General features: G+C 44.9%; 1 protein-coding gene across 4 annotated transcripts in view; it reads left to right on the top strand.

Annotated features, from left to right (window-relative positions):
• The window catches only part of PLEKHF2 (pleckstrin homology and FYVE domain containing 2), a 33,789-nt gene extending 23,374 nt beyond the window's left edge, over positions 1 to 10,415 (top strand). For 2 of the 4 annotated variants that reach the window (XM_056333876.1, XM_056333875.1), the window contains exon 2: positions 7,075 to 10,415. In XM_056333876.1, the coding sequence (XP_056189851.1) occupies positions 7,089 to 7,838 (750 nt within the window). In that variant the 5' untranslated portion in view covers positions 7,075 to 7,088 and the 3' untranslated portion in view covers positions 7,839 to 10,415. Of the gene's footprint in view, positions 1 to 1,815; positions 5,646 to 5,678; positions 6,008 to 7,074 lie in introns of those variants that run through there. The other 2 variants (XM_056333878.1, XM_056333877.1) reach the window with 2 other exon arrangements.
• The last annotated feature ends 8,161 nt before the right edge of the window (positions 10,416 to 18,576 follow it).

Below are 18,576 nucleotides of genomic sequence, written 5' to 3'. Positions count from 1 at the left end.
CTGGCAGCGTTGAATTAGGTGTAGCTATGTAAGTCAGGGTTGCTCAGTATGTCTGTCTTCAGCTATAGCTATTCTGTGCAGCTTAGTCAGGCCTCAATCAAGAGCAGAGCTGGCATATAGAACAAACGTTCTTCTATTTTACGTAAGACCTGTAGAAGCACTGAGTCCTGGCAGGTGGTTGGTTTGGTCACTGGGATACAGTGGCAGAAAGAAACAATTATGTGGGAAGTGACTTGTCAGTGTACAGCAGTCCCCCAAAAATTACTTTTCTGCTGCTGTAGCCTGGAATGTTAATAAAAGTAGTAAATATGTTACTACTTCAACATGGGTTCTGTTTTCGCTAAGTGGGTAACTTGGTTCCTCAAAGGCTTCAGTAATATCTAAGTTTGCTCACTTTGAAGATGACTGTTCTCTCCAACAGGATACAAATGCAAAACTGGAATGGAATAGGGGAGCAAGATGATCTTGGTACGTTCAGAATTTTTATTTCTGTAGAAGCATCTTGTGAGTAAAAGTAGAAATAACTTGGTGTCAAAGACTGTTCTGCATATGGTAAAGGAGATGGGGCTTTCTGTATCAAGAAATATTTTGTCATCTTTAAGTAGTGTATTATGCTATGGAGATGAAAGCCTTTGCCCAGGGTCTTCATTGTGAAATGGGCTTACTGAGAGCATGTGTGAGAGAAGGAGGACAAACTGAAGGTATTGCAGCATTTTGAGAGTTGAGATCTATGTATTCGAAAAGGCTGCTGAACTGTGCTTGTGGTGTAGCTCTATGTAGCTAATTTTTCTTAAAGGGTCATCTATTTATTTTTGTGAAGTTTTGATTAGCAGCTGGTACTACACTGCAGTCTGGACACAGAAAATGAACCTAATGTGATGGATTGATGGTCCTTATAGACAAATAGTCATCCTTGCATAAGGGCCTGGGGACCTTTGGGAGTTTGTGTGCAAAAAATGTGAAACAAGTCGAATGTGCTAAAAGTCTGAACAGTAGGTTTAGAGGTTTTTTGATTTAATAGCATCCGTAAACCGAGACTATGTATAAGATGCTCCCACTTTTCCCTCAAGTGGAGCTGTCTAGCCCGTCATGTTGAAGCCCATGGTTCTGGTTTATTCCTCATGTGCTTTAGGGAAGATTCGAGGTATGTTTTCGACAGTTTGCCATCACTTGGGAATTGCTTTGCTTGATAAGGTCTTGAGATCCTGCATCTTGAGGACAGTAATCCAGTATCTGCTTATTACAGTAGCCAACAGTAGAAACTTCAAGAAAGTTTTAGCTGGCAGAGAGGAGGATATTGCCACCCAGTTCCAGGGCATGATCTCTTATCTTTTACAATATATCTGAATATGCTTTAAGAAGAGATTATTGTAATTTTTAAAGACTGGTAATTGATAACCTTGCATAGTTTTTGGACCGTGACATCTTGGCGTTAAAAGTTCCTTTATGTGTACAGGCAGTGTTTTAATTTAACATCTCCTTGGTCTGTGTGCTCTTGAGTAGAGGTGCACTTTTCCTAACTTTAGCTCTTGTGACTTGGGGGATGGCTTCTCTGTTGTATTCTGGTCTGTTTTTCCCATGTTTCTTTATTATTTGTAATCATGATACTTCCCAGGTAGTTTCTCATTACCGTTTCTGAATTGCCTTCCTTTCTCAGAAAAGGCTAGTGAAGGTGAATAAGCATTAGCATGCATAGGATTTCAAATGGATTTTTAATTTTTAGTTCTCTAAAAATTTATGAGAAAAATGACAGAGTGCTTACTTCTTTAAAAATCTAATCTATTAGTGTCGGAAAATAAAATTCATGTCCTGGAAAGGTGGAATAATCCAGCAGCAGTCTGTGGTTTTTGCTACCTTAATTGAGGCTGCTAGAGGAGAATTTGTAGAACTTTATAGATGAAAGTTTCAATCTAGAAGAGATGAGATTATCTTGTCCTAATAGTCCTTAACTTGCCCTGAATTCTTGCTTTAAATCCAGTCAGTAATGATTTTCACAACAAGCTGAAAGTGCGGTCTTCAGCACAAGTTCTGGAGTCATGTGTCTTGGTTTCAAGCCATAATGATTATTAAGTGATCCTGGTTGGAGTTGTTTTCTCTTAGGTCATCCTAGAGAACAGTTAATTAAAACCTTTAGCCTTTTCTCCCACTGTTTTCTTCTCCCAGTGACTTGTATTTTGAAAGCTTTCATGGTGACCTTGAACAGAGTTTGCTGTGTATTGGCAGGGAGTGCAGAGAGGCTGAACTGGAGTTGTGGAGCAGTGAGTGCTTTCCTGCAGGTTGCTGTAACTTCACACCATGAGCTTTGCTGAAACCTGTCAGTGTGACTGTGGGGTTTTTTGGGGGCTGGGGTGTGTGTGTGAGAGAGTGGGTGTTCCCCCTTGCAGACTAGCTAAAGCATCTAAATTGTTGTAATTTGCAGATAGTGTGTATAAAAGTGTAAGTTTAGAAGTAGCACATTGATTTGTACCTGCAGAAAAGTGTATTCTCTTTGCCAGTCCACTTTGCGCTCTTTTGACTTATTTCCTTCTCCACTTCATAGGGAACATGGGGATTACTAAATAACTTTAGACTGACCCTGTGACTGAGTCCATGTTTTTGAAGTCCGAAGCAGCTGTTGGTCTACTTTGGCACTTGCAAAGGCTGTTTATTGCTAGTGTGTTGTTAGATGGGAATGGTTATTTGGCAGTTAATGGCAATTAACCCTCATTACAAATCTTGGGCTTTGGCAGTCAGATGCCTGAATTTGGTTTTTGAGCCTAGGATGACAACAAATACACAACTAAAATTTCCTGGCTTATCTTTTGCGTTCCTTCCTTAGGACTTTCTCCTTGGTAGATAGATAATAGCTGGGGCAAGCCAAAAGCATTTCTGCAGAGTGGCACCTCTGCATTAGACAAGGCTGTAGTAGAAGTAAAACTAATCACCCAAAAATCTCACTCCCAATTGCCAGTGTTGTGCCTCCTTGCCATGTGGTAGTAGTTAGTTGGTATATATGTAAAAAAGGAGGAAAATAATAAAAAAAAAAGGTTAGATCTTCATGCTTAGTAAAACATGTAAAGGGTGGTTATTGTGTGTCCCCATGTGTATAAGTTAGTATTGGTGCTTGGAATGCTTGAAGGAAATAAGGTGTCTGTTGAAAGGTGTATTTTTGGATATGCCTATATAGTAATAGCATTAAAAAAAAAATGAATCGTGTTGATGCAACTTGAGTCTTCTGCTGTTCCCTGAGAGAAAAAAACTGCAAAGCTGTAATACCTCTGTTTACTGATCAGTTTAAACCAATGCACTTTCTGTGCAGGGCACTGTCTAAGCACCTGCCTCCCTTCCCGTTCTTCCCCTGCAGCTAACCAGCAAACCTGAGCCCTAAAGCACTCTGATTTGTTCTTAACTTGATCAGCCCTGATCTGATTTGCTGTGTAGCTTTTGTGATGGCACAAGGGAACAGGGTGGGGGCAGATAACATAAGTTGGTATCGCTACAGAAGGAAACAAGGCTGAATTGTATCAGCTAAGTTTTGTTGTTGCAGGAGGATTTAGGGATTTACTACAACGTCTGCTTGTGGGCCTCTCTTAAAGGGAATGATCGACAAAGCTTTGAGAACTTTGACAAGAGTCATGGTTCAGAAAAGTAGAGCTGATGAAGGAGATGGAAATAACAGTTGGTTTTTTTTTTTTTATTGGTGGGGGTTTTTTCCTCCTTCCACTTGGACTCCCCATCTTCCCTGTAGAGATGACTGACAAGTATTTCAGTCCTCAGCTTAACAAAGAAGGTAGTGATGGTTATTCTGATTGAAGATGTATTGGGTTTGTGTGGCAATGTTTTGGTAGCAGGGCGAGAAGCTGCCAGAAGCTTCCCCTGTGCCCGATAGACCCAATGCCAGCTGGCTCCAAGATGGACCCATCACTGGCCAAGGCTGAGCCCATCAGCAGAGGTGGTAGTGCCTCTGGGATAACATATTTAAGAAGGGGGTATGTGTGAAACCTGCACAACGGCAACTGCAGCCAGAGAGGAGTGAGAATACGTGAGGGCAACAGCCCTGCAGACACCCAGGTCAGTGCAGGAGGTGCAGGGGGTGCTCCAGGAGCCAGAGCAGAGGTTCCCCTGCAGCCCATGTTGAAGCCCCCGGTGTGGCAGGCTGTGCCCCTGCAGCCCGTGGAGGTCCACAGTGGAGCAGATATCCACCTGCAGCCCATGGAGGACCCCATGCTGGAGCAGGTCGGTGCGTTAAGGAGGCTGTGACCCTGTGGGAAGCCTGTGCTGGAGCAGGGTCCTGACAAGACCTGTGGAGGGAGGAGCCCAGGCTGGGGCAGGTTTGCTGGCTGGGCTTGTGACCCTGTGAGGGACCAACGTTGGAGCAGTCTGTTCCTGAAGGATGGCACCCCGTGGGAGGAACCCACACTGGAGCAGTTCATGGAGAACTGCAGCCCGTGGGAAGGACCCACGTTGGAGAAGTTTGTGGAGGACTGTCTCTCATGGGAGAGACCCCAGGCTGGAGCAGGGGCAGAGTGTGAGGAGCCTCCCCCTGAGGGGGAGGGAGCAGCAGAGACAATGTGCAATGAACTGACTGCAACCCCCATTCCTTGTCCCCCTGTGCCTGCTGGTGGGGAGGAGGTAGAAAAGATTGGGAGTGAAGTTGTGCACAGAAAGAGGGAGGGTGGGGGTCAAAGTGTTTTAAGATTTGTTCCTATTTCCTTGTTACCCTACTCTGATTTGATGGTAACAAATTAGGTTAATTTCCCCCCAAGTTGAGTCTGTTTTCCCTCCCCTGTCCAGCTGAGGAGGGGAAGTGATAGAGCAGCTTTGGTGGGCACCTGGCATCCACCCAGGGTCAACCCATCACAGAAGAACAGAAAGAAATGTTTGCTTCACAGCAAAGATGACTTAAAGCTTTACACTTTCTAACTGATCAAATCGGAAGCCACTGGCCAGGGTAACGGAGGAGGTCAGCCTTTTTTTCTTTGATACCTGGTAGAAATAGCATAGGTGTACTTGCTTGTGTGCCTTGATGCAGCACAGTTAAATCTTTTGAATACTTTTTATAAGGCAGTTTGTGTTTTGTCTTGGCCTTCTGCAGATCAAAATAAACTCAGATTTGGTGGCTTTATAATTCCATTAACCATAAAACTGGTTAACACAATACTTGCATGCTGTAACTAATGCTGTAAGGCACGCAAAGACAATTCAAAAGTAATGCTGAGTAATATCTTTAATAGATACTTCTGTCTTCTCTGTCAGACTTCGATACAAGGTGATGTTTGTGCAGAACTTAAAAAAAGGTCGGTTTAGTTATGTCTGAGCAAGCCTGCTTGTGGAACTAATTAAACTCTCAAAGTAGTAACTTATAGGTTATTTTTTAATCACACTTAACATTGGCCGTGTGGATTTGTATAATGATAGGTAACATACTTATTTAGATGAGGCCTGATGAGAGGTTTCTCTGCCACCATGCTTCTATCAAGAAGTTTCATCCCTATTTTGTAAGCAAGGATCTGGGCTTTGAGTCATGGGAAGAAGATTGACTGGATCAGGTTGTGGCAGAGTGAGAGTCTGAGCAGCATCAAGTCTGAGCCTTGTTTCAGCCCAGTTTCATCTCTGTTACAGCTGGTGCTCTATGGATGGCAGGCAGCGTAGACCTAAAAGAAAAGGTAGGTGAATGTAGAGGAGTTCCCAAACGGGGATCGTGTTGGGAAGCACAGGTAGCAGGCGCTGGAGTGTTGGCTATTCTGCCCTCCTTCAGGCCTGTTCAAAGCTGTACTTGTACCAAAGGGTGTTGTGAGCGTCAGCCCTGTGGTAGCTGGAAAGGAAGGCACAGGAGAGCGGTCTTCTGCCCGCTGAGAGACAGGTCTGTCCTTAGTACTCGCCTCTGCCAGCTTTCTCGCTGTCGTCAAGCACACAGTTCAGGTTCATGGCTGCTGTACTCAGGAGGAGCTTGAGGGGAGCAGATCTGGATCAGACTGGCAGAAGTTTCCTTTGCCTGACTTCTGCCTGGGAAGCTCTAGGGTAAAAGGTAGGCTACAGAGCGGTTTGGTGACGTATGAATCACTATAGAGGCTTCTTATTTTCAGTTCCCCGTTGGATGCCTTAGGAACCTTACCCTTTCAAGAGAAAATCTTCTTTGCTGCTTGGGGAAGGATGAGGGGTGGTTTTAAGTGGTAGCTGGAACATACGTACTCAGTTCATCAGCACTTCCTGAAATACGAAGTCTTCTTGCCTAAACTTTAAGCCAGTGCAGGTCACAAAGTCTTTCTCAGGAGCAGTTGCAAGCTGTGTGGCTTATCCTCTGTGCTGGTCTGCTTGTGTACGTCACCTGATCCTGATGCTGCAATGTGGTTCCAGTAGGTGAGGAGGGAGGGACTGTGGGACCCCTGCAAAAAGAAGGCAACAGTGAGCAGGCGATAGGCCACCAGCTGTGACTCACTCCCTGTTCTTTGCTCAAGTTTGCCATGAAAGCAGGTGCTGGTGGGTGCAAGCTGTGGCCTGTACAAAATGTTTCTGGCAGGTAGAGTCATAGTTTTGGCCCATGATTTAATGTCTACGTACTGCAAAAAGAGCAGTACTGAGCTCGGGCATGGCGGTTTCCTATGTGAACATCAATTATATCATTTTTATTTGTTGTGTTAACATGAACATGGGTCTCCAAGCAGCTCAGTTAAGTTGATGTTTGTCAGTATTAGAATTTGGAATGATGGGCGATACTTTCTTTTGCCATCCAGACTGTAAGTTCAGGAGGATAGGCAGAGAAACATGAGCATTAAACCAGGACACAGTAACCTTACTAGAAAGGAAGCCTTCTAGTCTGTTGCCAGAGGCTTTCAAGAGCAGTGCTGTAGGTGCTGTCTGTGTGGTAAAGATAGCTGTCAGCTGGATGGAACATTTTTGCTTTCGAAAAAAAGACTATTCAGTTGCTAAAAATTCTTAGGTGTTAAGACTTCTTTAAATCTAACCCAAGTTGATGCCACTGAGCCAGCAGGTTCTGTTAGATATTTTAAGAAGTGCGGGGTTGGTACCTTCCTCAGGGAAGGCTGCTATTGAATCAGTCCTGCTCTAACAACAAACTTGTCTTTCTAATTTTAGGATACTTGTGAAAGATGGTGGATCGCTTGGCAAACAGCGAGGCAAATACTAGAAGAATAAGTATAGTGGAAAACTGCTTTGGAGCAGCTGGTCAACCTCTGACTATTCCTGGTCGTGTTCTGATCGGAGAGGGAGTACTAACAAAGCTGTGTAGGAAGAAGCCTAAAGCAAGGCAGTTCTTCCTGTTCAATGACATTCTTGTTTATGGTAACATTGTCATCCAGAAGAAGAAGTACAACAAACAGCACATAATCCCACTGGAAAATGTCACTATTGATTCCATCCAGGATGAGGGAGACTTACGGAATGGGTGGCTTATCAAGACACCAACAAAGTCTTTTGCGGTTTATGCTGCCACTGCTACAGAGAAGTCTGAGTGGATGAACCACATAAATAAGTGTGTTTCTGATTTGCTTTCCAAAAGCGGGAAGACTCCTAGCAATGAACATGCAGCTGTCTGGGTACCGGACTCGGAAGCCACCGTGTGCATGCGCTGTCAGAAAGCGAAATTTACGCCTGTCAACCGTCGTCACCACTGTCGCAAGTGCGGCTTTGTTGTGTGTGGGCCTTGCTCTGAAAAGAGGTTTCTTCTCCCGAGCCAGTCTTCCAAGCCTGTGCGAATTTGCGACTTCTGCTATGATCTTCTTTCTACCGGAGAGATGACTGCTTGTCAGTCCACTAGGTCAGACTCCTACAGCCATTCACCTAAATCATCTTTAAATGATGTATCTGATGATGATGATGATGAAGACAGTAGTGATTAAGGACCAAACATATTTTTTTTCCACATGTTGCAATTTGTGTTTCAAACCATATGGAGCTGCTTTTGGGGAAGTCTATAGTGAGGTTCCTCAAAAAAAATCCTGTTCTAGCCATAAAATATGCCTGAATAGCTTCAACTGCGATGTGCCTCAATCTATGAATTCTCTAGACAATAGTTTTTTCATTCCTCTGCAGGGATAGACTGTTGAAAATGTTATCAGAATATTTTCCAACTTCTTATACTTGAGTTGCGTCTAGGTTAGACTTTTGTGGAAGGTTGGAGAATAAAATGTACTTTCTTAATTTAACAACCCATACTTCCTAATGCTTCATATTGATACATTATGTGGGGTTTTTTGGATATAGGGAGAAAAACCGTAAGCATGCATGGAACAGTGATGTTTTGGTTAATCCCTTAGAACACCCTGTTTTTCTAATCATGGTATGTATTAAGTTGAAATGTGACATAACTTGCAAATCGAAATGTCACAGAACTTAGAAATTGTCTTGTTTTGCTCTTATTTATGACTTCCTATGCCAAGCAGTGCCTTCTACCAGTTGTGCTGATTCAGGAAGAAACAAACCTATTCTGTGTTGTCTGTGTTTGCCTGATGCTGGTATCTGAGAGATTGTTGGTGCTATTGAAAATAACTGCTGTGTTCAAAGTGGAGCTTTGACAAGGTCAGAACTGTACCCTGCGGTGGGTGACGGAGACCTGAATCACATGTCCTCCCCTCTGCAGGCAGACCCAAAGACTCCATGGATTCCCACAGGCTTCAGCGGGTTGGTTCTTGCAGGAGTTGCATTGCGGGTCAGGATCTTGAGATAAGAAGCTTAGGGTGACTCTTCATGGGGATTTATAAGTTTTCTTTTTAGAACAGTTTCTAAGTTTCATGTTCGGCAAATGCATACTGAAATTTTAGTTGGGTGATAAAGTATTTGGATGTGATAGCCTATATGTTTTTGGAAATATTTCCCAAAAATGACACTAAATTGTTTCTTGAAACATTGGTGAGAGGGTTGGGTTCCCCCCCATAAGGGTTTGATTAGCTTGTTTAAAAATAACCTCATGTTTTGAACAAAAAGCCTGCAAGTAACCTTATAAAATTGGCTTTTCTTTTTACACAGCTGACCTCAGGATAAATGTAAGATGCTAATTATTTCAGTCTAAATGTATACCCAGGACCAAGAAAGATGTATTTAAGAACTAGAATGAAATCGTCAGTGCAGAAAATGTCTCTACCACAGTATTCATTTTTATTTTAAATCAGTTCTTGAATACAGAAATGTCATGTTTGCATGTAAATGTAAAAGTTAGACTTGCAGAGACATGTTAAACCTCCAGATACTATGTTTCTATATTTTTATAATGGTTGTGTCAAATTTGAAGCAGAAAACCCTCTGAAATAGTTGTATGGCTATAGTAGCAACTGACTTTATAAAAAAAAAAGTTAAACTTTTGTATCTCTAAGTGACAATTTCTGCACTGTTTGCCTTGGGTGGCAATAATTGGGTTAAATATTTATTAAATAAACAATCAATGCTGCATATTGCACTAGTCTCCCATTCTGTATGCTGTAAATGTCAGTCTTTTTTTTTTAAATATAAAAATTAGTGGAGCACTTCAAAGCTGTAGCCCTCTGAGATTTCTGGTAGCTAAAGGTGCACTTAGCATCTTTAAGAAGGCACTCTAATAGTCTGTAAGACATTGCTTCAGGTGAAAATTCTGTTAATATTTTTAGCTTGGGCAATTCTAAAAATTCTTTTTTTAAAAAGCACTGAAGAGTATTTGATCTACTTTGAAATAAACATAAGAAGGGGAAAATGCTTTCTGATAAGAGATTAGGGACCAGGAAGATTCTGTAAAATTGCCAGATAAGCAATAAATAATTGTATATACTGAAAGACCAGCTGATTGAGGGAATGGTGACCTGCAGCAGGGGAAAATGGGCTGTTCTGAGAAGGCACTTTCAGTTAATAGTGCTTACTTTCTGTACCTCTCTTAGTATTTATGTTTCAGGATTTTTCTACAGAATCAAAGTACAAACTTCCCTTGTATATACCTTCTAATGACTAACAATTTTCTTCTGGATGCAATTGTTTCCTCTTTATTAAGTTGTCAAATATTAACTTGTCCTTGTGTATTTTTCCCTGTTTCTGTATGTTGTGCTTAGTTTTCAGCACTTTTTAGAGGTGGGAAGAGGGTTGCCAAGAGCTAGATCGCATCCTGTATTTTGCAGAATGTTCTTGTACCTACTTCAAATATCTTTTTATCTGTGAATGAAACTTGCACTGTGCTGCACTGATCCCTGAAGCTGTAACCAAACCAATGCGTGCGTGTGGGATTTCTCATCTGAAATTGATGTATATGGTCCAAGCTTTTTGAGAAAGCATTAAAAAAAAATAAGAGTATTTTATGGTAATACTCCTATCCCTCAGTAGTATTTGTTTAAAACTTTACAAAATGGACTTAACATCAACTTCTCTTGTACTTAAAAATTCCTGAAAGGGCTCGTTTCGTACTTTGTAATCTTGTTCTGTCAAATTATTTTATTTACAAATATATGGTGTAGCTTCAAGCCTATGTGTTTAATTTTCTTTAACTGGGCCTTCAAGGGTGACAGAAAATAGGGTGACTGTTGTATCTTGACAAGTGTTTTAGCAGCAAGTTTATTTGCTATCAGGAGGGATTAATAAACTGGCAATATGGAAAATTGCCAAAAATGGAAATAAATGTAGTTATGAATTTAGAAGCCACTCATGCACTTGAGGAACTGTTTAAAACCAGGATGACCAAGTCTGTTGCAAAGTTTGGGATTTGTTGGGCCAGTGCCAGTTGAGGCACTGGGAGAGGCTGGAGGACCTTTCATGTGCAGGACGGTGCTGAGCAGCCCAGTCCCAGTGCCGGGGTCTCCGCTCTGGGCCCTATGGAATCGTCAGTGGGGATCAGATTGCTTGTAGTATCAAACTGGAGAGTTACCTAATGCTTTTCCCAGAGCTTCTGCACTCTTAAGATCTTAAAATAGTGATTAAATACAGTTGGTCCCTGTATATTGTATGTTCTGGTTTTGCTTATGGTAGATTTAACCTGCTCTTTCTTGATGATAAGCTTTCCAAATCTGACGGGATGAAAGCAGCAGCAGTGCCTGCAGTGTATCTCTTGCAAGACTGGGCAGTCAGCTTCTGCCTTATAGAAGATGCCATATTGGAGATATAAGTACTTACTGGCTTTAGCCAAGTTAATTTTGCAACTCTTCACTGGTACTTCAGTGTTCATTTGCTGGAAATACTAAAGGAAAGGTAAAAGTCTCTCTTCTGAATGTTTTAATTGAGGCCTAGTAATTTTAGCCTGTGCACCTAAACTGCCGTTGTTAGCTTAAGATAAATCAGACTGTTTTCCTTTCAGGTTTGATGCAGCTGAACTTCCTGTAGCTAATGAGTAATCTGTGAGGGTTGAGCGTTATTACTCCATTTAAGTAAAGTTTAACAAAATGGGTGAGTGGATTAATGAGTGTTGAGTTTCCAGCAGGGCTTTTAAGGTCTCTTCTCGAACAGGCAGATTATGAAAATGACATGCAGAAACCTTGTATTTATGTGGGGCTTTCCCTCTGGGCGATATACTTTAGCTAATCTCTTCATGCAGATGAAACAGTGGTTATCATAGTTGCTGGTTAATGCTTAAGTAGAAGCAGATTATGAATCGTATTTTTGTATTTTCCTGTAATTTCACTGAACAGATAGAAGAGTGCCTGGTTCTGTTAGCAGATAGAGCTGGAAAAGTCGGGAGTACTGATTTCCCTCCCCGTAGCAAATTATTGTAGTAAATATTAAAGTCTCTTGGCTGTTTACTGCCTTTCATTTGGTGAAATCTGAGCGCCTTGTTTGTGCTTGCGGTCGGTCTCTTGCCAGTGCTGGCTCCCGTGACTCATCGGGTAGCCGGCACTCTTGCCTCAAAGAATCTCTGCTCTGTTCCTTTGCTGTGATCGAGTTCGGAGCTGCCGGGGAGCGCAGCGCAGCAACGCTGGGTCTGCTGCACAGTGACAGACAGCTCTGCTGTACTGCGTGCGTCTGAAAATATTCTGAAGCTCAATCAGGAATAACAAATCTGAACCTCAGTCTTTGCAGCAGAGATTCATCGCTTTCTAAATTACTTTCTAATCATCTGAATTACTACCTGTGCCCAGACTAAAAATCAAAATGCTTCAATTGCATTTGAACGCATTTGGGATAAAAAACTGCCGATGTGAATGGATTGAATTCACAGTGAAATAATCTGCTGGGAAGCAGGAGGCATTTCAGGGTCACTTAGGCAGGCTAAACAACAGTTAGATGCACCAAGTGGAATAATCCTATTGTGATGAAGTTTTAAATTTACAAGATTTCCAGTTAACTTGATACAAGTAACTGGTAGTAATACTAGATACTGGTATTTTAAGAAACACTGTCTCAGATTAATTTCTGCAAGCATAAAAAGCTACCGGATAACAGCAGCAGCCGCCAAACCTAAGGTGGTACAAAGAGACCTAATGCCACCCCATCTGTCCAGGGACGTTCTCAGTTGTAGGGAGGGGAACTGGATTAAATGGTGAGAACGTATCTAAAAGAAACCTCCTTTAGAAATCCTTTTACACAAGATGATACCCCCAGCCTAAGCGGTGTTCAGGCAGAAAGCAAGGGGTCATTTTATTCAGCTGTTCTGAGGTATAATGTGAATAAGTTCAAGGGCTTACATCTTCAAGAGTCAGGTCTTCAGGAGTGTCTGTTGACCTTCCTTAGGTAGCCAGTTTTGCTGATGGTCAGCTGTATTACAGGCATGAGTGACTTGATAGCAATTCATTTTAGCTTCTGGCTGGATTTACTATATAGATTTTTCTCTCCAAAAGCTTTTGCCTGTATGCAAATTTAATCATAGTCTGTGTTGTAGTAAGCGTTAGGGCTTTGAGGGCTGCTTTTTATAGAGCCAGGTGCTGCTGTTGAGCACTTCTAACCTGTGAGCTTGTAATGGGTTTGCATAACATCAGCTGTCCAACAGTGAAGGAAGGGGACCTACTTGGTCTGCTTGAAATAGCACTTGGTTCCTTCTGGTACCTGTTTGCCCCAGTCCAGGTATGTGCAGCCCCTCCAGAATGACAGCTCCAAAATGAGCTGGGACACCTGCTTCTGTATGTATAGATATATAGGTACGGTCACTTTCTTTGTTTCTTTCCTTCCCCACCTGACTTGCTTCATACTTGCTTTATCAGGGTATTACCCTGGAAGATAAGATGGATAACTGAGGGCCGAGCCTACCCCTCCTGTCTGCCAGGGATGATGTGAGCACTGCTGCGGTGTTAGGGTGTGTTGTGTGATACGTACAGGAGTGCTGGGAATATGGAAGACAGCAGAGCTAACTGCTACACTGAGAAAATGAGCGTGCTAGTAGAAAGCCAACGGTGTCTGGAGGGGAGGACCTGGCCTCTCAGTCTGTTGCAAGCATGTGAAGTGCTGTGGAGCTTACTGCCAGGTGCAGAGGTAAAGGCAACCACCTTCAGTGAGAACTGGCCTTAGACGGCTTGAGTCTGCTCTGAGGCTTTTCTTCTGAAGCTGAAAGTTACCATTGGGGGAGGAAAAAAAAAAAAAAAAGTCACCTGTAATAGTATTACTCATTGTATGCATCTGATCTGACCTTTATTATATATAAATAACTTGGCATTTTGAGTAGACTCTTAAAGGTTGGAAGGACCAACCTAGCTTTTAAACGAGAGTTGTGTAATATTTTTAACAGCACCGAAACAGTAGCATACAAAAGGAGGAACACATGAAAAAGCCCATTTTTAATCCAGTTCTCTTTTGGCTTTTAGTGATGGATATAGCTCCTCTCACATGTGATTTTTGGAAGCAGAGGAAAGTTACCCTCTGGGATACTTGCTTCCTAGTGTTTGTAGTGCACATAATGGAAAGGGTTGTTACCTCCCTTAACGGAAGCTAAGTGTGGTAAGCCCAAGCAAAACTCCTTTGTGAATAAACCCATTTTACTTGTTGCAGGAAATATTTAACATGATTCAAATGTGCGCAGTGCAGTTCTGCTCATGCCTAAAGCAAAGCAGCCCCTTGTGCTGCATAGTGGAAGCCAGTGTCTTCAGGCTTACAGGTGATGACAGCGTGTCGTGAGTGGCGGATGAGTGCAACACTAACATGGTCCCGGTCACCCTTTGTTCCAAGGGACAGGGATAATTTGGGAAGGAAAAACAGCAACCACCTGTTGCTGGTCAGCATGTGCAAACTAATGCTGAAAAATGCAGTGTGTGATCCTTAGCCGCTGTAAGTGCCAGAGGCTCCTTTAGTGTCATTTTGGAGACTAGTAGCTTCTGTGCTGTCCCAAAACCATACGTGGAGAAGGAACCATGCTGGGTCTGAAACGCCCTGTGCCCATCTGCCCTGGAGCAGGGTGCTCAGCACTGCTGGCTGCTGTACAGCTGCTCTTCGGAACTGCTGGGTGCTCTTCTGCTGCACGGCTGTGCCCCCGCAGCCCCCACCCGGGTGGGCTGGGGAGCTCAGAGCTGGCGAGGGGGTATGAGGAGGATCACCCCGGGGTGCAGACGGGTTCAGGTGAAGTTTGCAGTTGGTTAGTAGAGCGAGTACAGAGACTGCAGTCTGTAGTGGCAAGCATCAGCATGTCTTGTGCGTGTCACCCGGCTTTGGTTGTGTAGGTGGGGCTCAGCAATAAATACCTGGCGCTGAAGCTGCCACCCGGGAAGCTTTATCTGCAGTTTCTGTCTTGGATCCGGTGCTCTTTGGCGGTACCCGTGTTGAGAAGCTGTTTCGGTTGTGTCAGAAGAGTGTTGGAGCTGCGTGTAGTCGTCCTCCCGCTTGCGCAAGTGTCAGCGCCTGGCATACAGGTGACGAGTGCCCAAGGCCAGCTCCCACCTCTGTCCATTTTGAGGCTGATACTGTGCATTACAGCATGCAGTGGCAGCCTAAGCAGGGTTAACAGGGAGCTTTGTTGGTCTACAGAATGTATATAATGTGGTTGCCTTGCGGTAGCAAGGGAGCAACAAGGCCACGCAAGGTTTCTTCTGCTCCTCCATCCTGTGGGCATCATACCACTGACATGAGGCCAGGACTGACCTGACTCCTTGGCTGTAGAAAAATCTGTGAGCTGTTCTCTTGTTTTCACTCTGCTTGTGTAAAGTAGGAGGGGAATGAAAAACATGCCTCTCTGTTCACCTGTGTGGAGTCACAGGATGGCTGAGGCTCTGGAGGTCATCTGGTCCAAGCCCCTGCTTGAGCAGGGCCACCTAGAGCCGGACACCCAGGTGGCTTTTGAATATCTCCAAGGGTGGAGACTCCACAGCCTCCATGAGCAGCCTGTGCCAGCGCTTGGTCACCCTCACAGTGAAAAAGTGTTTCCTGGCATTCAGAGGGAACATGTTTCAGTGTGTGCCCACTGCCTGTGGTCCTGTCACGGGGCATCACTGAGAAGAGCCTGGTTCTGTCCCCTTTGCACTCTCCCTTCAGGTATTTGTACACATCAGTGAGGTCCCCCTCGAGTCTACTCTTCTCCAAGCTGAATATATTCCCACTTCTCCCAGCTTTCCTTGTAGGAGACATGCTCCAGTCCCTTAACCAGCCTTGCGGCCCTTCATTGGATTCTCTCCAGTATGTCCATGTCTCTCTTCTACTGGGAAGCCCAGAACTGGGACCCAGCACTCCAGGTGTGGCCTCACCAGTGCTGAGCACAGGGAAGGATCTCTGGATCACCTCCCTTGACCTGCTGACAGTACGTTCCCCCATGCAGCTGGGGATTCTGTTAGCCGCCTTTGCTGCCAGGGCGTGTTTCTGCCTCATGTAAGTTGGATCCTAAAGTGCTGCTTTATGTCTATAAACTTTTGGTAACTTGATTCTTTATTCCAGTTCTATTGGTTCCCCCCTGTGTTGTTATGTGTCTGTCCCCCATACCCCCACCCCATCCCACCCCCCAAAAAAAAACAGTAAGAGAAAGCTTATATTTTTATCGTTTTGGAAAGACGGAGGAAAAGATTCTAAAAGTTGTTGGTATTTTCTTGATTTGCACTGAGGTTTTCCCACAGAAGGATGTTTCCCTCCCCTTGTTGCCATCCCTTTGCTCTGCCACGCGTTCTCACCCATACAGTATTTCTTTCTAGGTGGGAGAACTAGTATCCAACCTCGTAAATATTTTTATGTTTTCTAGCAGAAGTGCTGACGTCAGTTTGATTTGGCATTGCTAGCATAGCACAATCATTTGATTTGCTCCAGCCTGGAGTTCGTGTGCCAGATGTCTTGGTGTAGCCTGCTGTGTTTGGGATGCTTGGGTCCCAGGTGGCACGTGACCCCCAGCACATCATGCCCCACTTGTGAGTCAGCCTACGACTAAAATAGCACATATGTTGGTGTTGGTACTAGGACAGCTTATGGTAGTGGGAGGAGGACTTTCCTCACCTGGATGTGTTTGTCCTTAATGCCCAAAGCAGTTTAATGCAGGCAGAGGAATATTCTGGCTGGTGCAGTAGCTGTAACCCTCCTGGCGTGGCTTGTAACGCTGACCATGCTTCCGACCATCCAGAAGCCGGAGGGAGGATGTGGTGCTTGGAGCAAGCAACCACCAAGCAAACCGGGATGGGTATTTGCCTTGGCGTTCGGCACTCGTGTCTGCCCTGGAGAAGCAGTGTGTCCGGTGCAGGCGTTGCCCGGCTTGTGGGCAGGGAGGCTGCGGGAGCAGGGAGCGGTGCTTCTCCCGCCGGGCTGCAACGCCTCTGCAAGGCAACACCCGGGCTCTTGGGGAAACAGCCCTGCATCGTGCTGAGATAAGGGCTCCTTTGTTGCTTCACTTCTCACAAATGCCTGGACCTGCCTTCTCTAACGCATTTGGAAGAAAAAAGGGCAGATAAAGGAGAAGGGGAGATGAGTCACAGAGAAACAACTGGTTCAAGACAACGCGACAGAAGCCCTGAGTAGGTTTGGAGCTGTTGGTGTGCTCCTTTGCTGTACGCAGTTTCCTCCCTTCACCAACCAGAGAGCTGGTGATGAGGTCCAACCTCCCGTTTCTCACAGAAGCAGCATCCTCTGCTATCTCACAGGGAGGCAGGACAGTGCTGGGACCCTGGGTGCAAATCCATCCCACCTGTACCGTGCTTGTGCACCGGGAGCACCCTTGACATTGCTGTGGCTCCAGGAGAGTTGCACCAGGCTCCTCTTTGCATTAGTCCCCCGCTGTACAGGGTGCATGACCCATACAGTGGTGCTACCTGGATGTTAAGAGCTGCATTTTGTGGGTTTTGGGATGTGGGGAGAAGGCAGTGTGTGTACAGGTTAAAGCGAACTCCTGTTAGTTGTTAGCTTGTTGTTAGCCAAGCAGTTGGGGCTGGCTTTATGCACATTTCACGTGTAATGGCATGAAGGTAGCTGAACCAAGGTCAAATAATAAGGTAACACTGCAGGTGGGATTTTCCTCTTGAATTTGAGTAACTGCTTGTGCTGGGAGTTGCAGAGGCCATGGTGGGACGAAAAGGGTTTCCCAGGCTGTGCCTGCCTTTGCTGTGCTGGCTGCTAGCGGCTGTCAGTGGCTTTTTTTAGCGGGTGGATGTAAGGTGCAGCTTATGCTCCACAGAGCTCTAAATGGTCTAAATCCCTGCTGCGTCAGAGCCTGCCTGCCCCCAGATGACACTTGCCTGGTTCAGCCGCCTGCTTGACCATGGCCGTGTCCCTGGGCTGCGCACGGGCTGTTCCCAGGGATATGATTGGGGTCAAGTGGAGCCTAATTCACAGTGCAGTGTGCAATGCAGCCTTCATGGAAGCTCTTCAGTGCTTTCAGAAACCCTCCCCCAAACCTTTAAGTCCCCTGCTTACCTAGATTCATTGATTCTATCGAAGATGCTATTGATCTCCTTTCCCTTGACCAGTGCTTAATGGATTTCCAATGCAGCTTGTCCTAAGAACAAGGTGGGCTAGTGGGGGCTGCGGGAGCCGCTGTGGTCAGTGGCTGTGAAGTGGGGAGCTCGCCAGCAGCTGTGCTGTGGCCGTTTTCTGTCCTCTCCTTGTGCCGAGGCAAGGGCAGTGCAATGCCTCTGCTTCGATGCGCTCTGCTGAGGCGAAGGCATGAAAGCCCTTGCAACTGTGAGGGAGGGCAGCTCCTCCATCCCAGGGAGCAACCACAGATAAGGGAACACTTGCACCTGGTGTGAAAATGGAGGCTGCTTCCCAAGGGATTCACAGAGGAGCAGCTGCAAAAGAAAATTGGCTGCCCTTTCCCTAGCATGCTGCAGGGGAAAGCAGGAAAGGTACAGAGGGGAGGGGAAGGGCAGCCAGTTTCTGCTGTTTGCCTATAAGCTGAGGGCAAGGAGGAAAAATTCAGTTTGTAGGTGCTGCTAGTTGGTTTTGCGACACAATTCCTAATAAAAATAACAGTCAAAACCCTTTAAGGGAATCCTTATCCTTGTGGGCCCGACAGCAAATGTAGCAATACAACTAACGTGGACACAAATGCACAATTTACTTGAAACCCGTAAACAGGAGCTCGCACCTTGATAAAACACTTGGAGGTAAGTGACTGCCACTTGTTACCTGTCCTGTGGGGAAATTGTTTGGGGCCTGGTGCTACCAGAGCTGAGCTGTTGGTGAGACCCAGCTGTGTTACTCGACCAGAGTAAGAGGCAGGGGGACAGTCACAGCAGCCACTAACACTTGCTGGGCAGCCAAAGCTGTGCTTAAGCGGTGTGGAGTTAATTTTAGGTTTTTCCTCTT

Source organism: Falco biarmicus, chromosome 3, assembly GCF_023638135.1.
Source record: "Falco biarmicus isolate bFalBia1 chromosome 3, bFalBia1.pri, whole genome shotgun sequence".
In the NCBI taxonomy this organism is placed as follows: Eukaryota; Metazoa; Chordata; class Aves; order Falconiformes; family Falconidae; genus Falco; species Falco biarmicus.
This window is presented reverse-complemented; position numbering and strand designations above follow the sequence as displayed.